The sequence below is a fragment of the Hyalella azteca genome, unplaced genomic scaffold, assembly GCF_000764305.2.
Source record: "Hyalella azteca isolate HAZT.00-mixed unplaced genomic scaffold, Hazt_2.0.2 contig12864, whole genome shotgun sequence".
NCBI lineage: Eukaryota > Metazoa > Arthropoda > Malacostraca > Amphipoda > Hyalellidae > Hyalella > Hyalella azteca.
In genome coordinates this window covers 57,042-78,944 of record NW_025942808.1, presented here as the reverse complement: position 1 = coordinate 78,944, position 21,903 = coordinate 57,042, and the positions used below count along the sequence as shown (strand labels likewise).

General features: G+C 39.5%; 1 protein-coding gene across 1 annotated transcript; it reads right to left on the bottom strand.

The window, feature by feature from the left end:
- Positions 1-2,056: 2,056 nt before the first annotated feature.
- Positions 2,057-21,621, bottom strand: LOC108681615. The gene is made up of 3 exons (XM_018170665.2): positions 18,954-21,621; positions 7,023-7,370; positions 2,057-6,757 (listed from the first exon to the last, which is right to left on the bottom strand). Exons 1-3 carry the CDS (start codon positions 21,186-21,188, stop codon positions 6,539-6,541), a joined length of 2,802 nt encoding a protein of 933 aa, XP_018026154.1. The 5' UTR covers positions 21,189-21,621; the 3' UTR covers positions 2,057-6,538.
- Positions 21,622-21,903: the final 282 nt, after the last annotated feature.

The window sequence follows — 21,903 nt, the reverse complement described above, 5'->3', positions numbered from 1 at the left end:
CTAAACCAATAGTAAGGAACTCCTGGTTTTTGTAGCTTCGTCCGGTCGCTAAAAATCTTTAGCGAGTAGCAGAGAGTTGTACGTTGGGGCCTGAATTTGCCTTAGATTTCTATGTCCATACGTGAGTAATTTGGACTATCTGATGGTTCGCATTGTAAGTCTCATTAAATATTCATACAATATTTTTCTCATCTTCAGTGCCCATCCGCGTGTGTCTGCATCACTTCAGTTCAATTTTGTTTTCACAAATTGCAATCACTGCAGCAATTAATCAACAAAACGTCCTACATTGTCGAGAGAGCTTCAACTGAATTACATATATTTCTCCATATTTACGAACTCTCAGGGATGATGTTTAAAACCTGTAAGCCACCTAGGTCTATGAAAATGTAACTAGTGGTGTTTGACCACCTTACTTTTAACGATACGATGTTTGCAAAAATTAACGAAATAATGAGTATTTACAATAAACAAAGCAAGTGTTCCTTCAGCTTATACGTAAAGTTCTTATGAAAAAGCAGCGTCACCGAGATGACTCACACTAGGACTCAATCGTTTTTATAACTAATATAATTGAGCTTCCCTGAAAAATTCATTTACATAATGAAGGATATTTGGTCTTTATATTTATTCTTGGCATCACACTATACCAAAACGACAGTAACACAAATGTTAGCACAGCTAACAAATATAATTGAATAAGATATAAAAAGTCCTGTCAGATTCTAATTCGGGGATAAGTAAAACACAAGCAAATGAGAAAATTTCTGTACGTCTATTAGAGCTTAGTATAAAAAATATTCATGTCTTTTCAGGATTTATGGCACACACCATCCCAAGATTGATCAATATTAAACGCTTGGACACATTTATTCTTCTCGAGACAATGCAAATCGGAAGCGACCAGCAGCTGGTTTTTATCCAGAAATTTGGTCGATAGATTAGCTGTATGGATGGCAGCATCTCACAGAAGTATAAACGTAAAAATCGACTAATTTTATAAGTGTTTACAAAAATTCTGAACAGAGTACGACAAAAATATGATGGTGAAATTCTTCATGTGTTCAATAAGTGAAACCTCATGACGGGCTAGATCGTTTTATGACGATCATACAGGGTGTTATTATTCTTGAATATAAAAATAATTGAGTAGGCTATGTTTGAAAATCAAACTCCACAGACTAACACAACTAGTTGGCACTTCAGAGAAAAGTGGATTAGAACATATTTATTTATTGAAATTACATCGTTAATGAGAATTATTATTTTGAACAATTTTGGCACTAATGTTGCATAACAATATAAGTATGGTATAAAATACTGCTGTCTACTTCAGGGATGTTTGGCCTATCGAAGCTTCTAGATAAGGAAGAATTTGAACAGCTAGCTGCGGGTTTCGAACTAGTAACTCGCTGCTACAATCCTGCTAATTGCGGTTTCCTTGAACCTCGAAATATGGCATTTTGATTTCAGTTGATCATCTGCTCTACTTCCCCATTAATTACGAGTAATGAAAATAAAAATATGAATTCAAATTTGTAATGAGATTAAAATGAATTAATTTTCAACAGTTACGAGCAGAACTAGTGCAGTAAGCAAATGAATCTACATTACGATCGGCCAGACGTTATTTAACGAAACAAAATAGCATGACAGATACGAAAGTATAAAAATAAGTATTTGTCTCGTAGAATAAGCAACGGACTTCGCCAATAGTTTACATAAGAAGTCAAATAGAATTTTCTTCGTTCCATTAAAATAAGTTGGCTGTGCACAGACATGTCGTCCCAGTCACGCATTCCTCTTAGGTTATAAACTACTTAATAAGTTATCGAACGGCCTTAAAATAAAAGGTTAGTCTTATAAGCTAGTATGGAATGTTAAAAACCAGTATGAAGTTGAGCAGACTTTACACTTAAAATGCTCAAAATGAGCTAACTCCGTCATCTAGGACACGAATATGTACGATCATGCGCACCGTCAGTTTTACTGATGGTTATTTGCACGCTATTAATTCCTACGCTATAATCAGCACAACATTCATGGTTGCCACTGCAACAGAAATAATAGCTACAAGTGCTTTCCATACATTTTAAACGACTTTTCCAGTAAATCATGCACAATTCAATACATTCATCGGTCGACTTACTCTTGAAAAACACGTGTACGCATACAGACAAGTGCCTGTCTGCACCAAGTAAGGTGTCGGTTATGACACATTAGAAACAGTCGATACATTCAACTCGCTAACTTAACAATTTCAACATTACGTCTAACATTGGCATGGCTGTCTAATGTTGATGAACTATGCAAAGTTTAGGCTTGTCTTTTCATATCCGTCTTTTAAAATGAACATTAATGCTCTGAGGTTTTTCTGCATAGCAAGAAACTGAAACCAATCTCTACACAAATTAAAAGAAACATGGATATAATCGATCTAGGTTACCATCACTACTTCACTACACAACTGCCTTGTTGCTTCTAAGTAGCATATCGGCATCGTAAGTTGACAAGCTTGAAGACTTACAAAGTCAGTTACTATTATAAAAAATTGTATTGAGAGCTACAGCTATCAACGTAAGTTAGTAAGTAAATTGATGCAGACAAATTAGCTATAACTAATGTATCAAGAAGTAATTACATTAGAGACTTATGAACATAACAACGTGGAAACAAAGAAAATAATTAACGAAGAGCTTTGTACAATATGCACACTAAGAATCAACAAAATGATTTAACAACGACAAGTCTGAGCTCGGGTTACAGTTTTATTCTGTAATAATTCACTATGAAAATTCTCTTTCTCGCACCGGCCGTAACTTCGTCAACATAACCAGCATATCCCTCATGTCATCTTCAAGAATGAATGTAATCTTCTTCAGTCCAAGCAATCGCGCTGCTCAATTTCTTTTCACGCAATTTTTGAGCTTAAAATGTTGGTGGACGTATTTAAATTCACTCGATTCTTTGCTCAAATTTAAATCGAAGGAAGAATTAAGTAAAAGGAAGAATAACACAATGGACAGCCAATACGAATAAATAAACTTGACAGAGGGTATTCTGTTCGAAACCCGATATGATTTAAATTTCTAAAGCGTTGAATATAAGAAACAGAAACAATATCGGGATTGGTTGGTTTAAAGTTTGTAATTTAGTTCCCGTGAACAAACTGTAAGCATTTATATCGAAGCTCCTGCCTTGATTCATTCAAAACAGATTTTGGAGCCCTGCAAAATATAAACAGGAGCTATAAACCCAGACAATGTGAACTGAAATTAAATACGACAACCATATCAAATGTGACATGGAAAGTCCGTGGTGAAAATATTGAACGGATAATGCACCAACCTTTAACATAGATGACTCTTCCTGGGTTGAGATGCAAAAAAAAATCTTTAAAAAAACGCGCTGCAGGAAAAACGATGGAAATATACATACAGGTAACGTCGGGAGAACGTCCATTAAAAAAGAGCAGGTCTACCGAATAGGAGTGTATAAAGAACTGTAACGAAAAGAGTTGGGTCTTCTTCTGTACACGAAAAACTTAAATTACCTTCATTCAATCCCCTTTCTTGATATCGACAAAAATGCAATTAAATTCTAGCATTAAACCCAAAAGCATATGCAGAAAATGCAGAAACAAGCATAAAGACTTGAAGCTGCGACAGGCATGCGATGTTTCGAGGATTATTGGTGTGAGTCAGCGACAACATGAGAGGACAGCCTCGACGACAAGCACGTCTTTAACAGCGAATGTCTATAAGAAAATAGGCGGCAAATAGAATATGAATAAATACAGAGGCGGAAGATGAGTAGAGTTGCACGGCAAATAACATGACTGGCGATATTATCTAATTAAGGAAATACACACAAGTAAAAGAGATATAGAATGTTATAGAAAACGTGGAGTGAACACAAGCTAAACGCTACAATCGACCTTACATTCTATTTGGCACTTGGGCTAAGGTGAGAATCGTTTCAGGGCCGAAGATGCGTAGCAGTGGAAGAACCCGGGACTTCTACCAGAGGGGGGCGGGCGAGCGGCGTATGTTGGTCGAGAATTGCTCTAGAAAAACTCGTGTTTTGCACCATCAGTTGGAGACAAAGAGTTGGATGAAAGCCCATAGGCTCAAACTTATTATACTATATGAAATAGGCAGATCCAAAGAGCTAAACGGAAAAATATTGACAAGAAAATGTTGAAGATAGATCTCCACTGAACAAAAATACGTAAGCATATCGACCAAGGAATGTAATTTTTCTACGGTGACACTAGATCTTTCTTGTGTGAACTGAAGCGCCAACGCCCTCGAGGAAGAAGTCGCCAAAGGACTTCCGCTGTACGAGCATCCTAACAATAAATAATCTAAGCTACTCACTACCCTAAGTAATGGAGTTAATAATGAACAATACACAGATACCTAAAACCATGGCATAAGAGTATCTCGCTATACTTTGTTCTCTGCACCATCACAAGTACATACATCACGGGGCCAGACTCTCCTGAACACATTTGGACAGAAAAGTCTGTACACTCTTCCCTGCTCATGCATAACTATTGGCACCATGATGAATCCTTCGCAGTTTCTAAAACATCATTACTATCAAGTTTCGACACGTTTAATACAATTTTTGGAAGATTTTTTTACAGATCAAACTCCACGATTTTCAACATTCTTTTGAAATTTTTCGAGAGATCGTACACAATATATTCGTATCGAATAACCAGGTTGTTTTTACAGTCATCGAATAAAAAAATACCCCGGGACGGAAGTGGAAGAATAAAATATCAATTATTTTTAGCAGTTTAGAGGCATTATTAAAAATGTTTAATATGAGATAAGCACAGATAGGAATGACGGAATTCAACATATTTCAACAATCGTCCGTAAATTAGCCTGCACAATTAAGCTGAAGCCCCTCAGACTTGATCCCAAATGTGAACCTATACGTCAACTCGTTGAAGTCGAAATTTTGTTAACCTGGTAGAAGAACATCGTACAGATTTTGCACCCATCATAGAAGCTAATTTGAAGCACTGCTTTCAAAGACAGAAAGTTTATGCTTAGTCAGTCACTGAACTGGTTAAAGGTGTCGTGTTTCAGAAGAACGAAATGAGAGAAATGCATAATTACCTTCACTGAATTCATTCAAATTTATTCATGCAATATGAGGATAGTTGAAAAATATACTTGAATTCGACAAGCTTTGCGCAATTGAGTAGCAAGAGAAGTCATCTACATCTGCATCTGCGCTGAGACTGACGGCACATTCCCAACATTAATTATGTAAACAACTATTTGCCAGGCCGATGAAAACGATTATTCAAACACTAAATAAATTCAATTCTACCTTCATCATGTCTAGGTGGATTTTCATGCTTAAGGATTGGTTAATGAAAAGAAAAGAGATGATTCAAAGTAATAGAGCTGTGAATGCTGCTACAGCCTGCTCTAAAAAACTCAAATTTTTTCTTCGAAAAATGGCTAACAAAATGCCACACGCATGAACAGTTGCGGGAGTGATGAATTGCTACCACAAAAAAATTGTCAGATGCAATCGCTCTAACTCGACAAAATAAAATTAATAACAAGAAAAGTGAAGCATAAAAATTGATTAACTGAGTGAGTGATAGTCCTATTTCCTTGTCAGGTAGAAATAGGGCTGCATGTAACCAATGCTCATAAATCATCTTTATATTCTATAACTTAACAGACTTAAGCAGCACAAAATAGGTCTGCCTTAGTGAATGATGACTAATTTGACACAAAGTTCCATAATATGGCACCCTAAATGCTTGGCGGTTTCTTAACTATAGCAATTCTTGGCACAGGATTTCATTGGAAGATACGCACATATTAGCTCCCATCTCACTAGTACGAATTCGTACAATCACGCACCGGAAGTCGAACTGTGTTCAACTTCACGATGATCCAATCGTTTGCTTGCTTTCCGGGTTTACAAAGCGGGAATGATAGAAAATTGCAACATTATTTGACGACTCAAACATTGATCGTAGTTCAAGCGAACACCTATTTTAAAATTCATTGAAGTGGAAGTCATACAAACTTACGAGTTGTTCATTACACTAAACACACACGATCACTTTGCGCATCGTTGGGGAGCTAGCAATTAACCTGGAGGGAACAAACGAGACGCGCATCTCTCAAGACGCACGTAATACTGAAACGACGTTGCAAATATGCAGCGCACTGCGTGAACTACAGTCTTATTTTAGAAGAATAAATTTGTATAGCCATGTAATGTCCGCACCATAAGATCACATGACGTGTCTCTAGTATGATGGATTACGCAATCCAGCAGAATGTCTTGTTGTAAATAAATTATATCCACAGTCAACACAAAGCGTGAGGTGATGGCATCATCTATTAAGCAATTAATAAATGTGTTAGCATTTAGCGCTACACTTTAAAATAAGAACATTTTTAGGAGAGTCATCTCGCTGCTCTAACATAAAGGATTTGATGCAATGAGCAGCATAAGGCTCCAGCAAGTAGTAACATTGAGCAAAGGTCTCCTACAAGTTGTAGGTGACGTGCAGGATGTCGTTGAGTCGGTGATGATGAGACGATGGAAGTGCGGCGGTAGCGGCGATGGCGCGCTGCCCGATGTCGTGCGCGTGACTGCACGTGGCAGGAATAGCGAGCACGCGGCGCGCGAGCTTGCGTAGCGTGGGCAACCCGTTGGCCGCGGAGCCTGCCCACCAGCCGAGGATGTCGTCGTCGTCTAGACAAACCTGCAGGCGTCCGCAGTTTAGATCAAAGAGTCAAGTCCGTTTTGTGGCGAAGAAAACCTACAAAGCTTTGTTTGGTGTCCAAAAAAACGCAGTACATTGATATTGGGTATTTTATATTGAAGTCTAAATTGTCACTTCATAGCGAAAATTATCAATAATAATAATTAATTATCAATTACATTCAAAATAATTGAAATATAAAAAAACAGTATATCGCCAATTCACAAAGAAATATAGCAGAGAATAAAAATACATCTGAACCTACCTTCATGTTGACGTAAGCCATGATTTCTTCGCTATCAGACACGGACAGATCTGGCACGCCTTGATTGTCCATGTACTCCCTGAATGGGTGCGACTCGGGAGAGCTTCCCCTTTCAAAAGGACTTAAATTGAGCCCCTTCTGGCCACCGTTGATGGAGGGCCCGTGAACCATGGACAGAGGGGAGGAGCTGGTGCCTGGCGAGGACCCGCAGCTGCCGCCGGTGGGGCTGACGCTGCGGCGGGTGGTCTTGAGGTTGAGCACGCCAGTGTTGGCCTCTGTGACGGCCACGGCCTTCATCATCTCCAGCACTAGTCGGTGCACCTCGACCTTCTCCTTGTCGTTCAGAACCTAGAGTTCAAGAAAAGGTTACTTTACACCCAAATAAAAAAAAAATAGAATCAAAATAAAGTTCCGACCGTTCTTTCAACTTTTTCCACAAACGAAGCAACGTAGAAGTATGCACTAAGGAAAAATTTAATCATTATTTCTTAAATCAATTCAATAAATTAGTCGTAATTCACTAGTAGCATAGGAAGTAAGTGTAATTAAAAAATAATACTATGTAACACTGAAGAACTATTATAAGTATCAATCGGCACACGATAACGACCTCGTGCAAGTTTGCAGTAACAACAGCAATACATGCAAGCAGCTACGAGAGAAGATTTGTTCAAAGAAAACGCAATATAAAATATTTGTCGGTTGACGGAACATTGTTATAATACTCGTACTTTAAAATAATTCTGGACGAAAATTAAGAAATAAAAATAAAATTAAATCAGGGGGCAGTATAACCGAGCGAAATTAAAAATAAACTCATGCTCAGTTATTTGCAAACAATTGAAATCCCATATTTTGATGAAAACGTGCAAAGGGTAAGCAATGCGTTAAAAATAAGAGATGCGCAAGGACATTATAAATTATGAATGCAAAAGACACTCGAACCACGATATAGATTTCACATTAATTATTGGATACTCAAGGTATAAATGCACAGGAATATGAAGAACATTGACGAGAAACTATATAAGAACATTGACGAGATACATTATAAGTTATCATTGAACTTAAGTGAACTAAAGGAAAATGAATCCTGACGCATTCAATAATGAAAGAATAAGATCGATTAGTAATGATATTCTAATAAAATATATGCCGACAAGCATTTGAGGAGACCAGAAAGTGTAAAATCAACCTGAAGGCATCCGTAGACTGCCTCTCGTTTGAAGCCAGCGAACAATTTGGCTGCTTCTGCTATGCAATTTTAATTAATGCAGGGCACTCGTTCCGCGAATCGCGCATACTCTAATTTTGATACACATAAAATTGTGACGCATGCTGACATTTTTTCACTGCAGCATACAAATGACTTTGACAATTCAAGTGTTAGGGCTGGAACGTTGGAGCTTCCTGGACCCGTACGCTGTGTTGCTGAAGAAATCTATGTAATGAAACATTTTATTTTGATCGAATCGGATAATTAGTATTTATTAAATATAGGAAGATCTTAGCAAAAGGAAGAAACATGCGCAAATTTACAAATGTCTAAAAATTTTACTTTGCAGTCTTTCCCAATTAAGTAATGTGAGAAACGCATTCCTATCACGTAATTCGGAGAAGCAAGCATGTTGAATATGCGGACTTTTAGTGCATAGCTGGGACGATATACAAACCCTAATACTTGAAGGTGACCGATATATTAAACGTGAGTTATTAGACCGCCGGAATTTAGGTAGTCGAATACAATCTAGTAGCTAGGAATTGTAGACATCAAAATTTGCATTTGCATGAATAAAGGAACAACAACCAAGCAGTAGATGGTTCCCCAGACGAGATCGTGCATGGGATGAACTAACCAAATTTTACTAGAATCGAAGAAAAAAATCTTAGATCTATGCGTCACGAAGACGATCTAAGGATCAAGAGTTAAAAAAATGAACAGGGAGAATAGTCGTCACACATGTTCTTATAAAGATGAAGATGATCCGAGGAGGACGATCAACCTTTTTTTGCAGATAGTCATTAAAATTGAATTCAAGGACAGCATGTGCGACGTGATCACTAGCTACATGGACAGTCATAAAAAAATAGGGATGTAAATTGTTTGTAATGAAGAATGGATAGATCGTAATTTCCCTGATGGCTGTTCTCGGTACATTTGAAGAACCAATAATGCTCTTGCGAGGCTTTGATTTACCTTCGCCGGTCAACCTTGAACAAACGAAGCGATCATCGTTAGCTAATGTGGCATGACAACGAAGATGCTCTAGTGATGGGAAGTTCGGGCACATTCTTATAGTGCACCAAACAGTTTCTCACAAGTACTTCTATTCATTGACTAGAAAGAACACAAAACATTAATAATTTAATATCAAGGACATTTCAAACCGAAACCTAAAATAATCAAACGCTTGCATGCATCCATGATTTTTTTAGCGTGTATACTGATGAACTATTCAACATCGAAGGGGTTCAGCTCAAGTGCTGCGATTCATCCAGACAATTCGATATTCAAAAACGTCGCATAGGTTTTAGGATGAAATACGCTTTTCTTTTTCGTGGAAGGAAACAATGAAACTGCAGTACAAACAATTGCCGTGATTTTTCAGCAAGTATGATAACATTGTAATGGTAATATGATAATTTCTTGGAACGTACTATCATTGAAGATAACAATTAATGGAACAGGCAAGCAGGCAGTCAGTCTATACGACCATCCTGCCTCTCACAGGTATCAAATATGCCAAAAGCCGCACAAATATAAAGCTATTCCAGGATACTGGAAGCAAATCGCGCTCCTTCTATTCCGATTCAAAGAACATTCCCAAAATTCCAGGACGCGTGGGAATATTCCCACAAACACTAAGAGCCTTCCCATGGATGTAGCACATATGGACCGAAGCGTCTCAGCTTCCTACAGTCGTGCAGCTGCTCGTTTTAACAACATGTTGGAATTTATAAAAGCGTACAATAGCAATGAATAAAATCATCGTTCTCAGGAATAAGATGAAAAATCGATCGTAAAAATAATTGGATTGGAAACATTGTCGATTTAATCATTTCTGGAAGTGTGTGCAGAGGTACGTTAAAGATATACACTTTAAAATATTGATTCAGCAAGTTGATTCTGCGTGGTAACCGTAAAATTCCTAGCGAAGCGAATCTAAAGAATACGTTCAGAGTGACATTTTTAGATAAATACATCCACGCGTATTGGGCCATTGTCCTGCTGACATTCATTTGTAACAATTGCATATGTAGCAAAATAATACTATATCTCATTTACTTGTACGATACCGTACCTCATTTTTAATTGTCAAAAGTCGTTCGTTTCAAGCCCGGCACTGTAAAAAACTAAAAATGCAGGTCGTTTGAGCGCGCATCCACAGTACTTCATCATCAGAGCGGAATATTTTCTTAATCATTTTTTAGCATAGTAATTTTCAATCTGACGTTGAAGGGGTACGGGGGATAAGGATTAAAACTTGATACACAAAAAATGATCTGAGAAGTAATAAATTTTAATTTCATCTCAATTTCTGGACGGGATTCTTCTTGACGGTTTAAACGGGTCTTCCTATAGAATAGAATAGAACCCGGTCTTTCCATAACCGACGAATGATTGAGATAGCTGGTAGACTTATTGCCTGGTCCGTAATTTGCTAGTGCTATCAGGGAGGCTGTTCCATATGTCGGTGACTCGAAGAGAGAAGAAATGTTGTCGCATGGATGTGTTACATAGCAGTTTTTTTTAGTTTATAGCCGTGGCCCCTGGTGTTGGTTCTTGTTTCAAATTCTAGTAATCCTTCTGGGACCTTGTATAAGCCACGAGTATAAATGTATGCTTCAATGAGATCAACTTTGTTTTGGTTCGCGGCGTTTTCTTTGATTAGCATTACTTCAGTTTTAAAATTATCAACGGTAAACGGGATCGAATAAACCCACACTGAAATCAATTTTATTTTTAAGAACACGAGTTTAGATTTGAGTATTGGCGAAATCCCAATAAGCAGAAACTGAATCAAGTTTCATTAAACGCCCAATTGGACGAGTTTGAAACCTATAATGTACCTACTAGCGCTAGTTTATTGTACTAAAACCTAGCGTAAGGGCAAGGATAATTCCATAACTAATATCTTTCCTATGTCGTTTAGAATACATAACACTTTTTCACCACATATAATATATAAAATTTTTGTTTGGTTTTTGGTATATTATACAGAAGTATAATCACCACAAATTAAAACAAAAAATATTTTTATAAATTTTGAACTAAATTTATAACTCTAAACCTTACAATCATATTAATGAATAAACAGGTATGTCGAACAAATATGATTCCAATGGTGTACAAATATGGTTCAAAAAATGTACAAATATAGTTATACAAATGTGGTTCAAAAACTGTACATATATATAGTTCAAAAATGTACAAATATAGTTTAGACAAATGTGGTCCAGAAACTTTAAATATGGTTCAGAAACTGGAGCTATATGCTGAAGAAATTTTGCAAATATTATTTCGGTAACTATACATAAAATAGTTAGAGAACTTTACAAATACGAATCAAAAACTGTGAAATTGTAGTTCAGAAAATGGTTCAGGAACTGTGGAAACGTCAAGATAGAAGTTGGATCACAAGTGTTATTTTCATCCGATATTGTGACAACAACGCAAAATGTTGTAAATGATTTTATAAAGAATTTAGTTTGACATACGACAAATAGGTTAAAATAAATTATTTCAGACTCATTGTAGAAATAATAGCTCGAAGCCGAAACAAAGAAATCCCTATATAGTGAATATTCGCATTAATTTTTATTATGCATAAAAGAACCAATCGGAATTTTTAAACAGTGAGCTTGCATATCATGGGCAGCTGTAGATATAGTTGCCCCGCTCGAACATACGCTGTTCTTGCGCATTCTAAAAATATAATAAATCATGAAAACAAAATGCTTTATTAGGACCCACAAGTATTCCAATAGAACAAAAGCCGCGGTCGCATTCAAAGACTTGACCAGGGGCCGAATTTGCCTGGAGGTTCCAAACAAAGATATAATGCAGAACATGCACAATAAGAACAATCATTAACTGGCATTCCAGCTTGAGATTATAACTATTGGTCTCATTGCACTGGGCGCATCGAAAGTGAATCGCACCGCAGCTCATTCGCTAAGATGAACAGATGAGTTCTGTGCATGCGTAATGCATGCGGCGCTTCTTACCGGAAATATAATCGTTAAGACTTTAATTGAATTCACAAAGCAAGGTTTTCGTCGTTTGCGTGCAGGACGCATAGGTCGGTACCGCATCAACAGCCTTCAACTGGTCGCTCTCTTTCCAGAGTCACAGCAGATCTCAGGGCAGTCAGTCCTGCCCTGAGGGTTCTGTGTGGCATGTCTGTCCCAAGGTATACCAGCTGGCTGTGAGCGTAGACTGGGCTGTGAGCGTGGACTGGGCAGTGAGCGTGGACTGGGCAGGGAGCGTAGACTGAGCAGGGAGCGTAGACTGAGCAGGGAGCGTAGACTGAGCAGGGAGCGTATTAGCAGCATGACGTGCAGCATAAGTAGCAGCATGACGTGCAGCATAAGTAGCAGCATGACGTGCAGCATAATTAGCAGCATGACGTGCAGCATAAGTAGCAGCATGACGTGCAGCATAAGTAGCAGCATGACGTGCAGCATATTTAGGATCAGCATGACTAGCAGCATGATGAACAACAGCGGCATGAGGTGCGCTGATATTGAGCCCTAGATTCCAGCACACAAATGGAGGTGAGGACAGACTATGGAAAGCTGACCGTCCGAGGGCCATCCAGTTGGCTGGCCTGAAATCATGTGCACCAATTAGGACAATATATTCAGTGTATATAAAGCATTAACAGAGTCATCACAGGATCAAGACGTTCTCTCGGTTGCCACAATATTGCCGTAAATGTTAGAGACACAAACTAAAAAACTTCAATATTTGCAGGTATCGCCTTTTGAAAATATTACTGCTAATCCTATTAATATCTCCTCGTCTATCGCTGCGTATGCGACATTTTTTACCTTGAATTAGTAACTTAACTCTGACTATTGAAATAGCTCATCGGAACAGTTTATTGCATTCAAATGCTCGTTTTGAAATCTGTGAACAAAAAAGCCTGAATACGACAAAAAAAAAGTCGAACAAGCGCGAAGAACAAGAGGATATGAGCGGTATAAGGCTATACGCGCAGGTGAAAGGTACGTCCAGCCTACTGAGTGGCCGCTATTGGCCAGCACAGCGCCAGACACGGCGCTGTGCTGTGGCGAAGGCACTTCACTGTGAGATCTTCGGCCAAGACACGTGAGCAAAAGCCGAGCATAGGTCTATACCTATCTATATACGCGCGGCCAGACGTAGCAACTGCGCAGCTCTCTGTTCGGCCGTCACATGCTGCAGAGAAATGAAAGCCACCCTAAACTGTTCACATCTGAACTATTTTTTTGTGTGCCACGCGCTGCGTGTGCCACCGATACGCAATAGCTTCCAACGGCAGCCTTGAAGGAAAAATTACGAATGGTGTGGAAATCGTGAGTCGAATTTACTGCCGTAGAATAAAATTACAGGTGGCATCAAGAATACTCATCAGGAAGGCATAATTGTACTGCGTGAGCTCATTTTAAAAGTCGATTGACAGTAGAGATTAGAAAATAAACTTGCAAAGCAAAACAAGTCCGGGCCAAATTGTTATTATTATTACAGCAGAGTTAGATCAAATATGAATAATAACATATGTTTAGCACGTCATGATTCCTGAGAAACGATTGCCACACGAAGAAATCTTATCGCATCACAAGGAACGCCTATACTAACATACACCATTAATTTTTCTTCTCGTGTAGTTAAGGTGCGAACATATATTATATCAAACATTGATGGTCGAATAACTTGTAAGCTATACAAGAAATATGTAACCATTTAAGAATTTATCGAGGTTTGCGTGCGTGAGTAGATAACTCACCTACCTATACGAACTGCACAAGTTACCAATCGAATTCCCATTACAATTATTCAAAGAAAATCGTTTCACTTCCTACATGTTAATATTATCAAAAATAAGCCTATTTACTTATTTCAATTTCATGACTCTCTATTTTAAAGAAAAATTTGATAACAAATTATGCACATATTCTTCAAAACCGCCTGTGCATCAATTCAACGACGCATCTACTTGAGATTTAATGAATTGCAGAAATATAATAAATGGATGAGCAGGCACCTCATTCGTTGCGTGGAAAAATTTGACGAATGACCGCACTTGCAGCTATAAGAAGTAGGATCTTTTTACCCGTTACACAACTAGTCTCTTTTTCTGCAATCCATGACTGGCGCTTTTGGGGTACCTGCATAAAACTCAAGCTGTCAGCCTTGCCACTCCAATAGCCACGGCAGTTTAGTATACGATTATTATCTCTCACAAATTTGCGATTTTCCACTGAGATCGCGTCAGCCTCTTATCTCAAGAAAAAGAACAGATTTAAAAAGTTCAATAAATGCTCTCACAGCAGTCAAAACACAAGCGTGAAGTGCGCACTCCTCTGAGAGGCGGTCCCTACCAAATTGATAGTGGGCCACGAGGAGGAGCATCAGCGCTGCTCCGCCCAAATAAACCATCGTCAAACCAACTTTTCTTCCGTTGCCTTACTGGAGAAACGACACTGACCACCAAAGAATGCAGTATTGACCGAGTAAAAAGTTGAGCAAGGTTTGCACGTCTGCCTATACCCAGATAATGCAAGGAGACTAGCTCGGCCTCTCGAGTAAGCTTATATACGAGAATGTCCGTCATTCACACCATGTCAAGGAACGCCAAGAATCTTAGACTGAATACATCTCGCATCTCGTTCATTCATATATTACCGCACAACAAAGCTAACATGAACCGACATGAGTGGGTTTTCAAGAAAAATTTGACTGTTGTATTAAGATAATGGAGAATATTTTTGTTCCCGATTATGTACCAATTTCCAATGATATTCAACCAATGAATGAGCTATATTGATACAATTTTTTCTATGGAAACGTGTGATTTTGGCTTAACAACCTAGCTGTTTTGTGCAAGAACTTTCTACCGACTCGTACGCCAGTTATACAGGGAATGATAGGAATACCAAACTATCCAGAAATTTTCACTACATAAGGAGTCTGAAATAACATTTTTGTTAGAAGTTGTGTAATTACGAGTGAGATATAGGTAATTATAGACACCTAAAAATTTGCTAGATAACACCTAAAAATTATTTTTTTTCCAGTTTTTTAGTGTCCAATACGAGAACGATTACGTAACGCTTTATTGAATCTGTCGCTTCTCATAGAAATGCAAGCCCGCCTCACTCCTAACACTGGCTGCTAATGAGCTATACGGTACCTTAATTATATCCGCACCTGCACACATGAGTCATAACGAGCATCGGATTATTAGACAATTTAGATTGAAATAAAAGATAAATATCATCCATTTCCATGAAACAGATTAAACCTTTTAGGACACTAATCAGGATATTGGAAACACTTTTAGCTGCTTCATAAATCGATTATACTAACACACGCAGTGAAGTATACTACTTCAACGCGGTCGACAAGCGCTTTCATCACCTAGCTGCCTGTTGCCCAAGAACCAAAAAACCATCATGTTTTGCAGTATCTGTCAAATTTCAATAATAGATTAATTTTGAAACGAGAGAATACAGTTGAAAAAAGTGCAATCGAGTTTCAATAAATTTGCTTAGTGTCTAACGCACTGATAGAACTACCAATTTCAAAGAAAAATTTAAAGCTTCACTAGTACGATCAGACAATTGTTACAGCTAAACCAAATTCCTATGTCGTTTTTGCGCGCTAAGAGTTCGTTTTTCATGGAGCAAAGGTCCAAATTGTCAATGGACGAGAGGAGTTCTTGCCCAACGATGCAGTACAAAGCGGCCCGGCGGTGTGAGCGAAAGCCCGCGTGTCTTCAGCTCAGAAGCCTGCGAGCGTCCTGCAGTCTAGCGGATATGGCGATGCTTGCCGTTGCCTCCGAATAAACCACTGCTTTGCGTTCGTCATCAAGCGAACACTGCTCGCATTTTCTGGCTTTTTTAACGTACACAAAACATTGATTTGCTCAAGTTAATCTGAACATTTAAAAATTATCAGAAATAAATAATATTAAATCGATTCAGCATTAAAATGTCATTTTTGCATGGATGGAGTAACAGGTTCTTGATTTTGTAAAAGAACATATGAAAAAAACGTTAAATCGTAGAGAACAGAGCTTACTGATTCACGCAAATTTGAATAAACAAGTTTGCGGAACCTAGTGGCTGCCCATATATTAATCGTCAATCTTCTCGCTTGCGCGGCGATAGGCAAAGCGATAACGAACCTTGCACGTGATCCTGTGCACTATATACAAGGTCATTCTTCGGTGCAGTCAAGTAATAATTACGTCTCGGCATTTCGAGTTCACTTATTTCACCTTCGATCGATACTACAATCATATTAAAGGCAATTTCGTAGTCCCTTCAACAACAACCATTTCGCAATATATGTTTTAGACGGAAATTCCTGACCTTAGTCTCATCGTGTTCTGTTTCATTCTTTCATTAAAGTTTCATTTACCTCAGTCCTCAATATTTATTGAATTTTAGGTGAATTTCCAGGTTAGTTGTGGAAGGGGAACAGCCATACATGTTAATGATTGACGCTCGACCGCTCGTGGCAACAGTCCTTGGCAGACGATTGTTAATCCAAGGAATTTCGATGTGAGCTTATCTCGAATGAGTTGCAGCAGGCAGACTGTACGTGTGGGTCAGACTGTGTTTGTGGAACGTCATGCTGACTGTCAGAAATACCGGTCATGTATATACTGTGCCGATAAGAGATAGCATGCCAGACAAGCAGCTGAGTTGAAAGTAGATCACTAATATTTATAACTTATAAACAATCCGAAACAATTAAATTTAGACTATTTAAAAGCATGGATTGCCTCGTTACCGACAGCTGACACTTGGATCTGACCCAAAATGCAGTGGATGCATTGCTCCATTTAATTCATTCAACACACACAATTTGATCTAGATACCCAAAACTCGCTACGCTTAATTTGAAAACCGGCCTACATTATTAACAGTACGGTAACTCCCAGTCGAAAAAAAATCACTAACATTCTATTACAAACATTTGCATTTTTAAGAATTTCGCACCTATACGACGGTTGTGTATTTGAACATGTCACCTAATCCTGACGATAACAGAATATAAGTTATCATGGAAAGCAAATGGTCAGCCGCATGCACGTGAACAAAACCTTCTTGAGACACAAGCGAGAAATGTGGTTGAGTCACGCACCCGAGCAGACATTATAAGCATATATGTAGATGGTCTTTCTACGTATCCCTACAGCCAAACAAATCATTATCTTATCACGACCTTCCTCACTGAATAACAACTCTGACAGACAGACCTATAATATACGAATTATGACGAGCGCAAATGATGCGCACGTTACTATAATACAAAACCTGCAGGGGAAAAAATCGTCACTATGACCGGCTCAAAGATGGTCGATTCAAGATAATAGATGAACAGATAATAGATTCAAGATAATAGATTAGAGCCTCCAAAATCTTATCGCATACGAAAGCTAAACTTGTGTAATAAGCAAGCATAATAGTTATTGATAGAACAAAGTGCAAATAGATGGTGCAAATTCGTATACTCCACGCCAGGGCACAAGAACTGTGTCCACGCTCCGGATTCATTACAAACCAGCATTTGTAGGAGAAGATAACATGTATATTTTATCTTCCCCTAAAAATTCCCCTCATTACAAACCAGCAAAACCGGGAAGATAATATGTATATATTTTTCTTTATAGGCTTTCTCCCCTCATCATATAAACATCGCACCAATAACGATAAACAACTCTCCATTTCCATAATAACTTAATCTAGTAGTATAAGAGAATCTAAAAGGTTTGCAACCCTATATTAATTGGAATAACATTGTAAAAAAACGGAAAACATAGTGCACAGTAATTAATTAAGTTTTTCTAGAACCAAAATGAAAGCGAGGATAAGGAAAATTTTCAACTTGATCTATAACTTATAATAATGAGAGAAATATCACAAGTCGTTGGTCATCTTCGTTTCATTATAAAACTTTCGTGATATAAAAAAATGGCTCTGTTGTTCTTATAGCTATCGCCAATGACATATCAGTCACCATTGCAACAAACTCAAAATATATTAATAAGAGCAATTTAATGATCAGAAATACATTTTGGCAGCGTAATTGGGTACCATGACAAAATGTAAGAGTTTAAAGCTATAGGCAGTTCGAGGAGTAGGCTATAATATATATGCACGAGAGTTGTATGCGTATATTGGTATATAGGCAGTTCTAAGAGTATAATGATAGGCTTTACAAGCTAGGAGTTGGCTGTTCCTATTCGAAATCTATAAAAAATTTAATCATTTCAATCGACGATAAAATAATTTCCAATAGTAGTCTTGTATTGAGTAGAATGGCAACTCACATATCATGAAACATGAACGCGGTGCACTACAACCCGAGTTGATAAACATATCCAACACACGAACGTTTAATGAAAATGAACTTTACTGTTTTGAAATTGAAATATGTACGTGCAAGGTTTTTTCGCCTGCAAGGCTCGGAAGTAAATAGAAAACTATGCTGTTTTAGCACAAAATTTACCTCCTATATGAGCTCCGTTGAAAAAATATTTAAATAGGAAGTTCATATCATTCAATGCAATATATAAAAAAATTACTATAGATGTGCAACATTCCACATTCCCTCTTCAAATGAAGATTATTCAAGCTCTAAAAGCAAGCGGGAGCAAGAAGAACTTTGAATAAATTTGCATCAGTGTTGAATACTAGGGAATCTAGGCTCACCTTCAGACTTTTGAAACGAGGGTCCAGGAAGCTGGCGACCAGGTGCAGAGGTGAGGGACTGAATGCCTGTTGAAAGAGGGGCAGTAGCTGCTCCTGCAGTAGCTTGCACGCTGTTGTGTTGGCAGGGGCAGTGCACAAATGGATTAGTTTGGCACGACACAACACAGCCTGATTTAAAGTTGGCCTGTCGGACGCTCTGATACTCGTTAAACACAATCTAACTTTGCCCAACAGATTTGCCAGTTCCTGATAACCTCCTTGGTCTCCCAGGTCCGGAGCAGTACCTGGCGCAGCTCGCACCGCCGCCAGTACTTGATCGTAGTTAACAGCAACGAAAGTAAGGGCGTGGAGCAAAGCCTCCCATCGAGGGGTGTCTCTAGGAGCTTGGCTGGCCCCAGGCACTCCACAATCAGCAAGAAACTCCAATAAAGCAGTGGTGTCTTCGCTTACCCGCAGGTAAGCAGGAAGTTTGTTCAATTCGGCAAGGGTTTTTTCGGTTGCATGCCACAAACATGGAACCTGAGTGCCTAGCGAAGAAAATCCGTCGTCACTGACAACAATGAGTCGTCGTTCTCTCAGAAGAGAAGGAGATTCCTGAAGACATTCCGACAGTAGAGCGGTGAGTGCATCTTCGGTTGTGTCCCCATCAGTCACTTTGCGGGTGCCCAAAGCATGACTTTTTAGCTGGAACTCCGGAGTCACGAAATGGGCAGCAACGGCTAAAAGCTCTGAATCTGGACGGTGACATGATAAGCATAAATGCGGCTGGTCTTGCAGCAATCTTGCGGACTTGTCTCGTGACACCGCAGCAAGTGGTTCTAAGTGTTCATCCAGTAATAGTTGTGTAGAAGGAATGTTTTGTATGTCATCTTTGACATTTGAGTGAGAAGCACCTAAATTAATGAGAGACATAACCAACTGCTGGAACCCTGGCGAGTCAATAGATGAACCTGGCACAAGGTCTTGGCACATGTATCGCAATAATGCCCGAGCAACTCCAGCCATAGCGGGGTTGGTGCTGCTATTTTCCTCACACTTTATCTCTCGTGGAGGCACACTGTAAGTATCCATGGTATCATCTACCACATCACACCTTACCAAAGGAGGAGGAGAAGTATCATGAGGTGGTGTGAGATTTTGGTGATTATATGATGTAGGACATCGGTGCCTGAGTAATCCTCCCGTGCCAGTGTAGCGAGAATAGGTGACAACCTTGCGGCAGCTTTTACACGTGGCGTAGTTTCTGGGTACGCCGTCAACGATAACAAGAAAGAATCGAGGCCACACGCCGTTGGCGGACGGTGAATTTTTCTCCAGCAGCGTGACACGTGTCGACCCAGAACTTACGAGATGTTGCACCAGTTCTTTGGGGAGGTTATTTCCTCCTCCTCCACCAGGGTCGTCAGCGGTCTGCATGTTCTCGTCGCTTTGCACTGACAACGAACTGCTACTGCTAGCTTCTACGGGACTACCACACCACCTCTTGTTCTCATCAGAACCTAACAACAGTTGTTGGTGTTGTTGCTGCTGTTGGTGGTGCTGCTGCTGTTGTTGCTGTTGCTCCTGTTGCTCTTTAAGCTGCTGTTGTTGGTGTCCTCTCAAAATACTATCAATTTGTATCTGTTGAATTTGTTGCTGTAGGTGTTGGAAACTTTGCGGGTCATTAACGTTCATGGCATTAGCGATGTAGAGTGCTGCGAGAGGATGAGGAACACTGGCCATGATTTGGGGAAGGAGCTGCAGGTCTATGGGGAAGGCGGGCGGAGGAGGCCCAGCTTTCCTCTTGCGTGTGGTCGTTTGAGTCTGGGGGGAGGTTGTGATTGTTGGAGAAGGGCATATTGCTGGAGAATTACATACATCATTTTCCCCTCGCTCTCCTTTGATGAGTGTCTCCATGACATTTTCTTTCTTTAAGGCATTATTGTCCGTTGGGAGTTTCAATTTGGCGTTGAGTCTGACTGCTCTGTTGACGGGTGAACGCTCCGACAGAGGGTTGCATGGGTGCCGCAGCAGGCTGGCAGTGCCACTGCGAGAGTCGCAGTGCAGAACACGGTAACACACCTTGCACACTGCAAACGGCCGCAGCACGTGATCGATACGTACTCGGAAATAAAATTTCCAAGCATCAGCTCTAGCCTTGTGATTAATTTCTAATTCGAGGCGGTCCGAGTGCTCCAGAATTAGCCGCTCGATAAGGGACTTATCGACGACTTCTGTCATGGCGGGAGCCTGCATCTTGGCCGGCAGGCAGCAGCTACCGAGCGCAGCGCGTGCGTGAAACGTGATCGCGTGAGTCAACAGAATCACAAAATGTCACGCACGCTCGCTCAAGCTCATCTCGCACACAACCTTAACTGTTGACGCTGTAATATTCTTCTTATTGCAACCAAGGTAGACCACAAACAAAACAAATGATTAAATACATAAGTTTAAAAGATCAGTGCCACTGTGTGGAACAAGCAGTAGAGGCTGGATGATGCGAAACACAGAGCATGTCGAGATGTGCTCTATGTCGGCAAGGGAAGACAAGAGCGTCTACACACCTACACTACCGCGGTCAGAAGTACACTGGCGGCGTTCGCGCTCAGGAGCCAACTCAGTGAAGGCTTGATTCGTCACGAAGACCAGCAGCGAGTGAGTCAATACGAGCCAGCAGCGCTGGTAGAATTTCACCCCGATCCCCACTCTCCTCCTCTCGTGACCATAGGCTTCACGCCCCCATTTTACCCCCCACAATTGTTGGAAATGACCAGAGATAATCGCCCTAAGGAGGCATACAAAGACGACTTATCCTTAGGAATTTTGATTTCGCTCCAGAATGAATGTCTGGTTTGAAGGAGAAACAATTTTAATCTTCCATCGATTAATTAGTAATTTCCAAATAAAAAGACGCAAATTACACCGATAATACTTGTCTCTACGAGTCAAAGATTGAACGTGAAAAAATGTT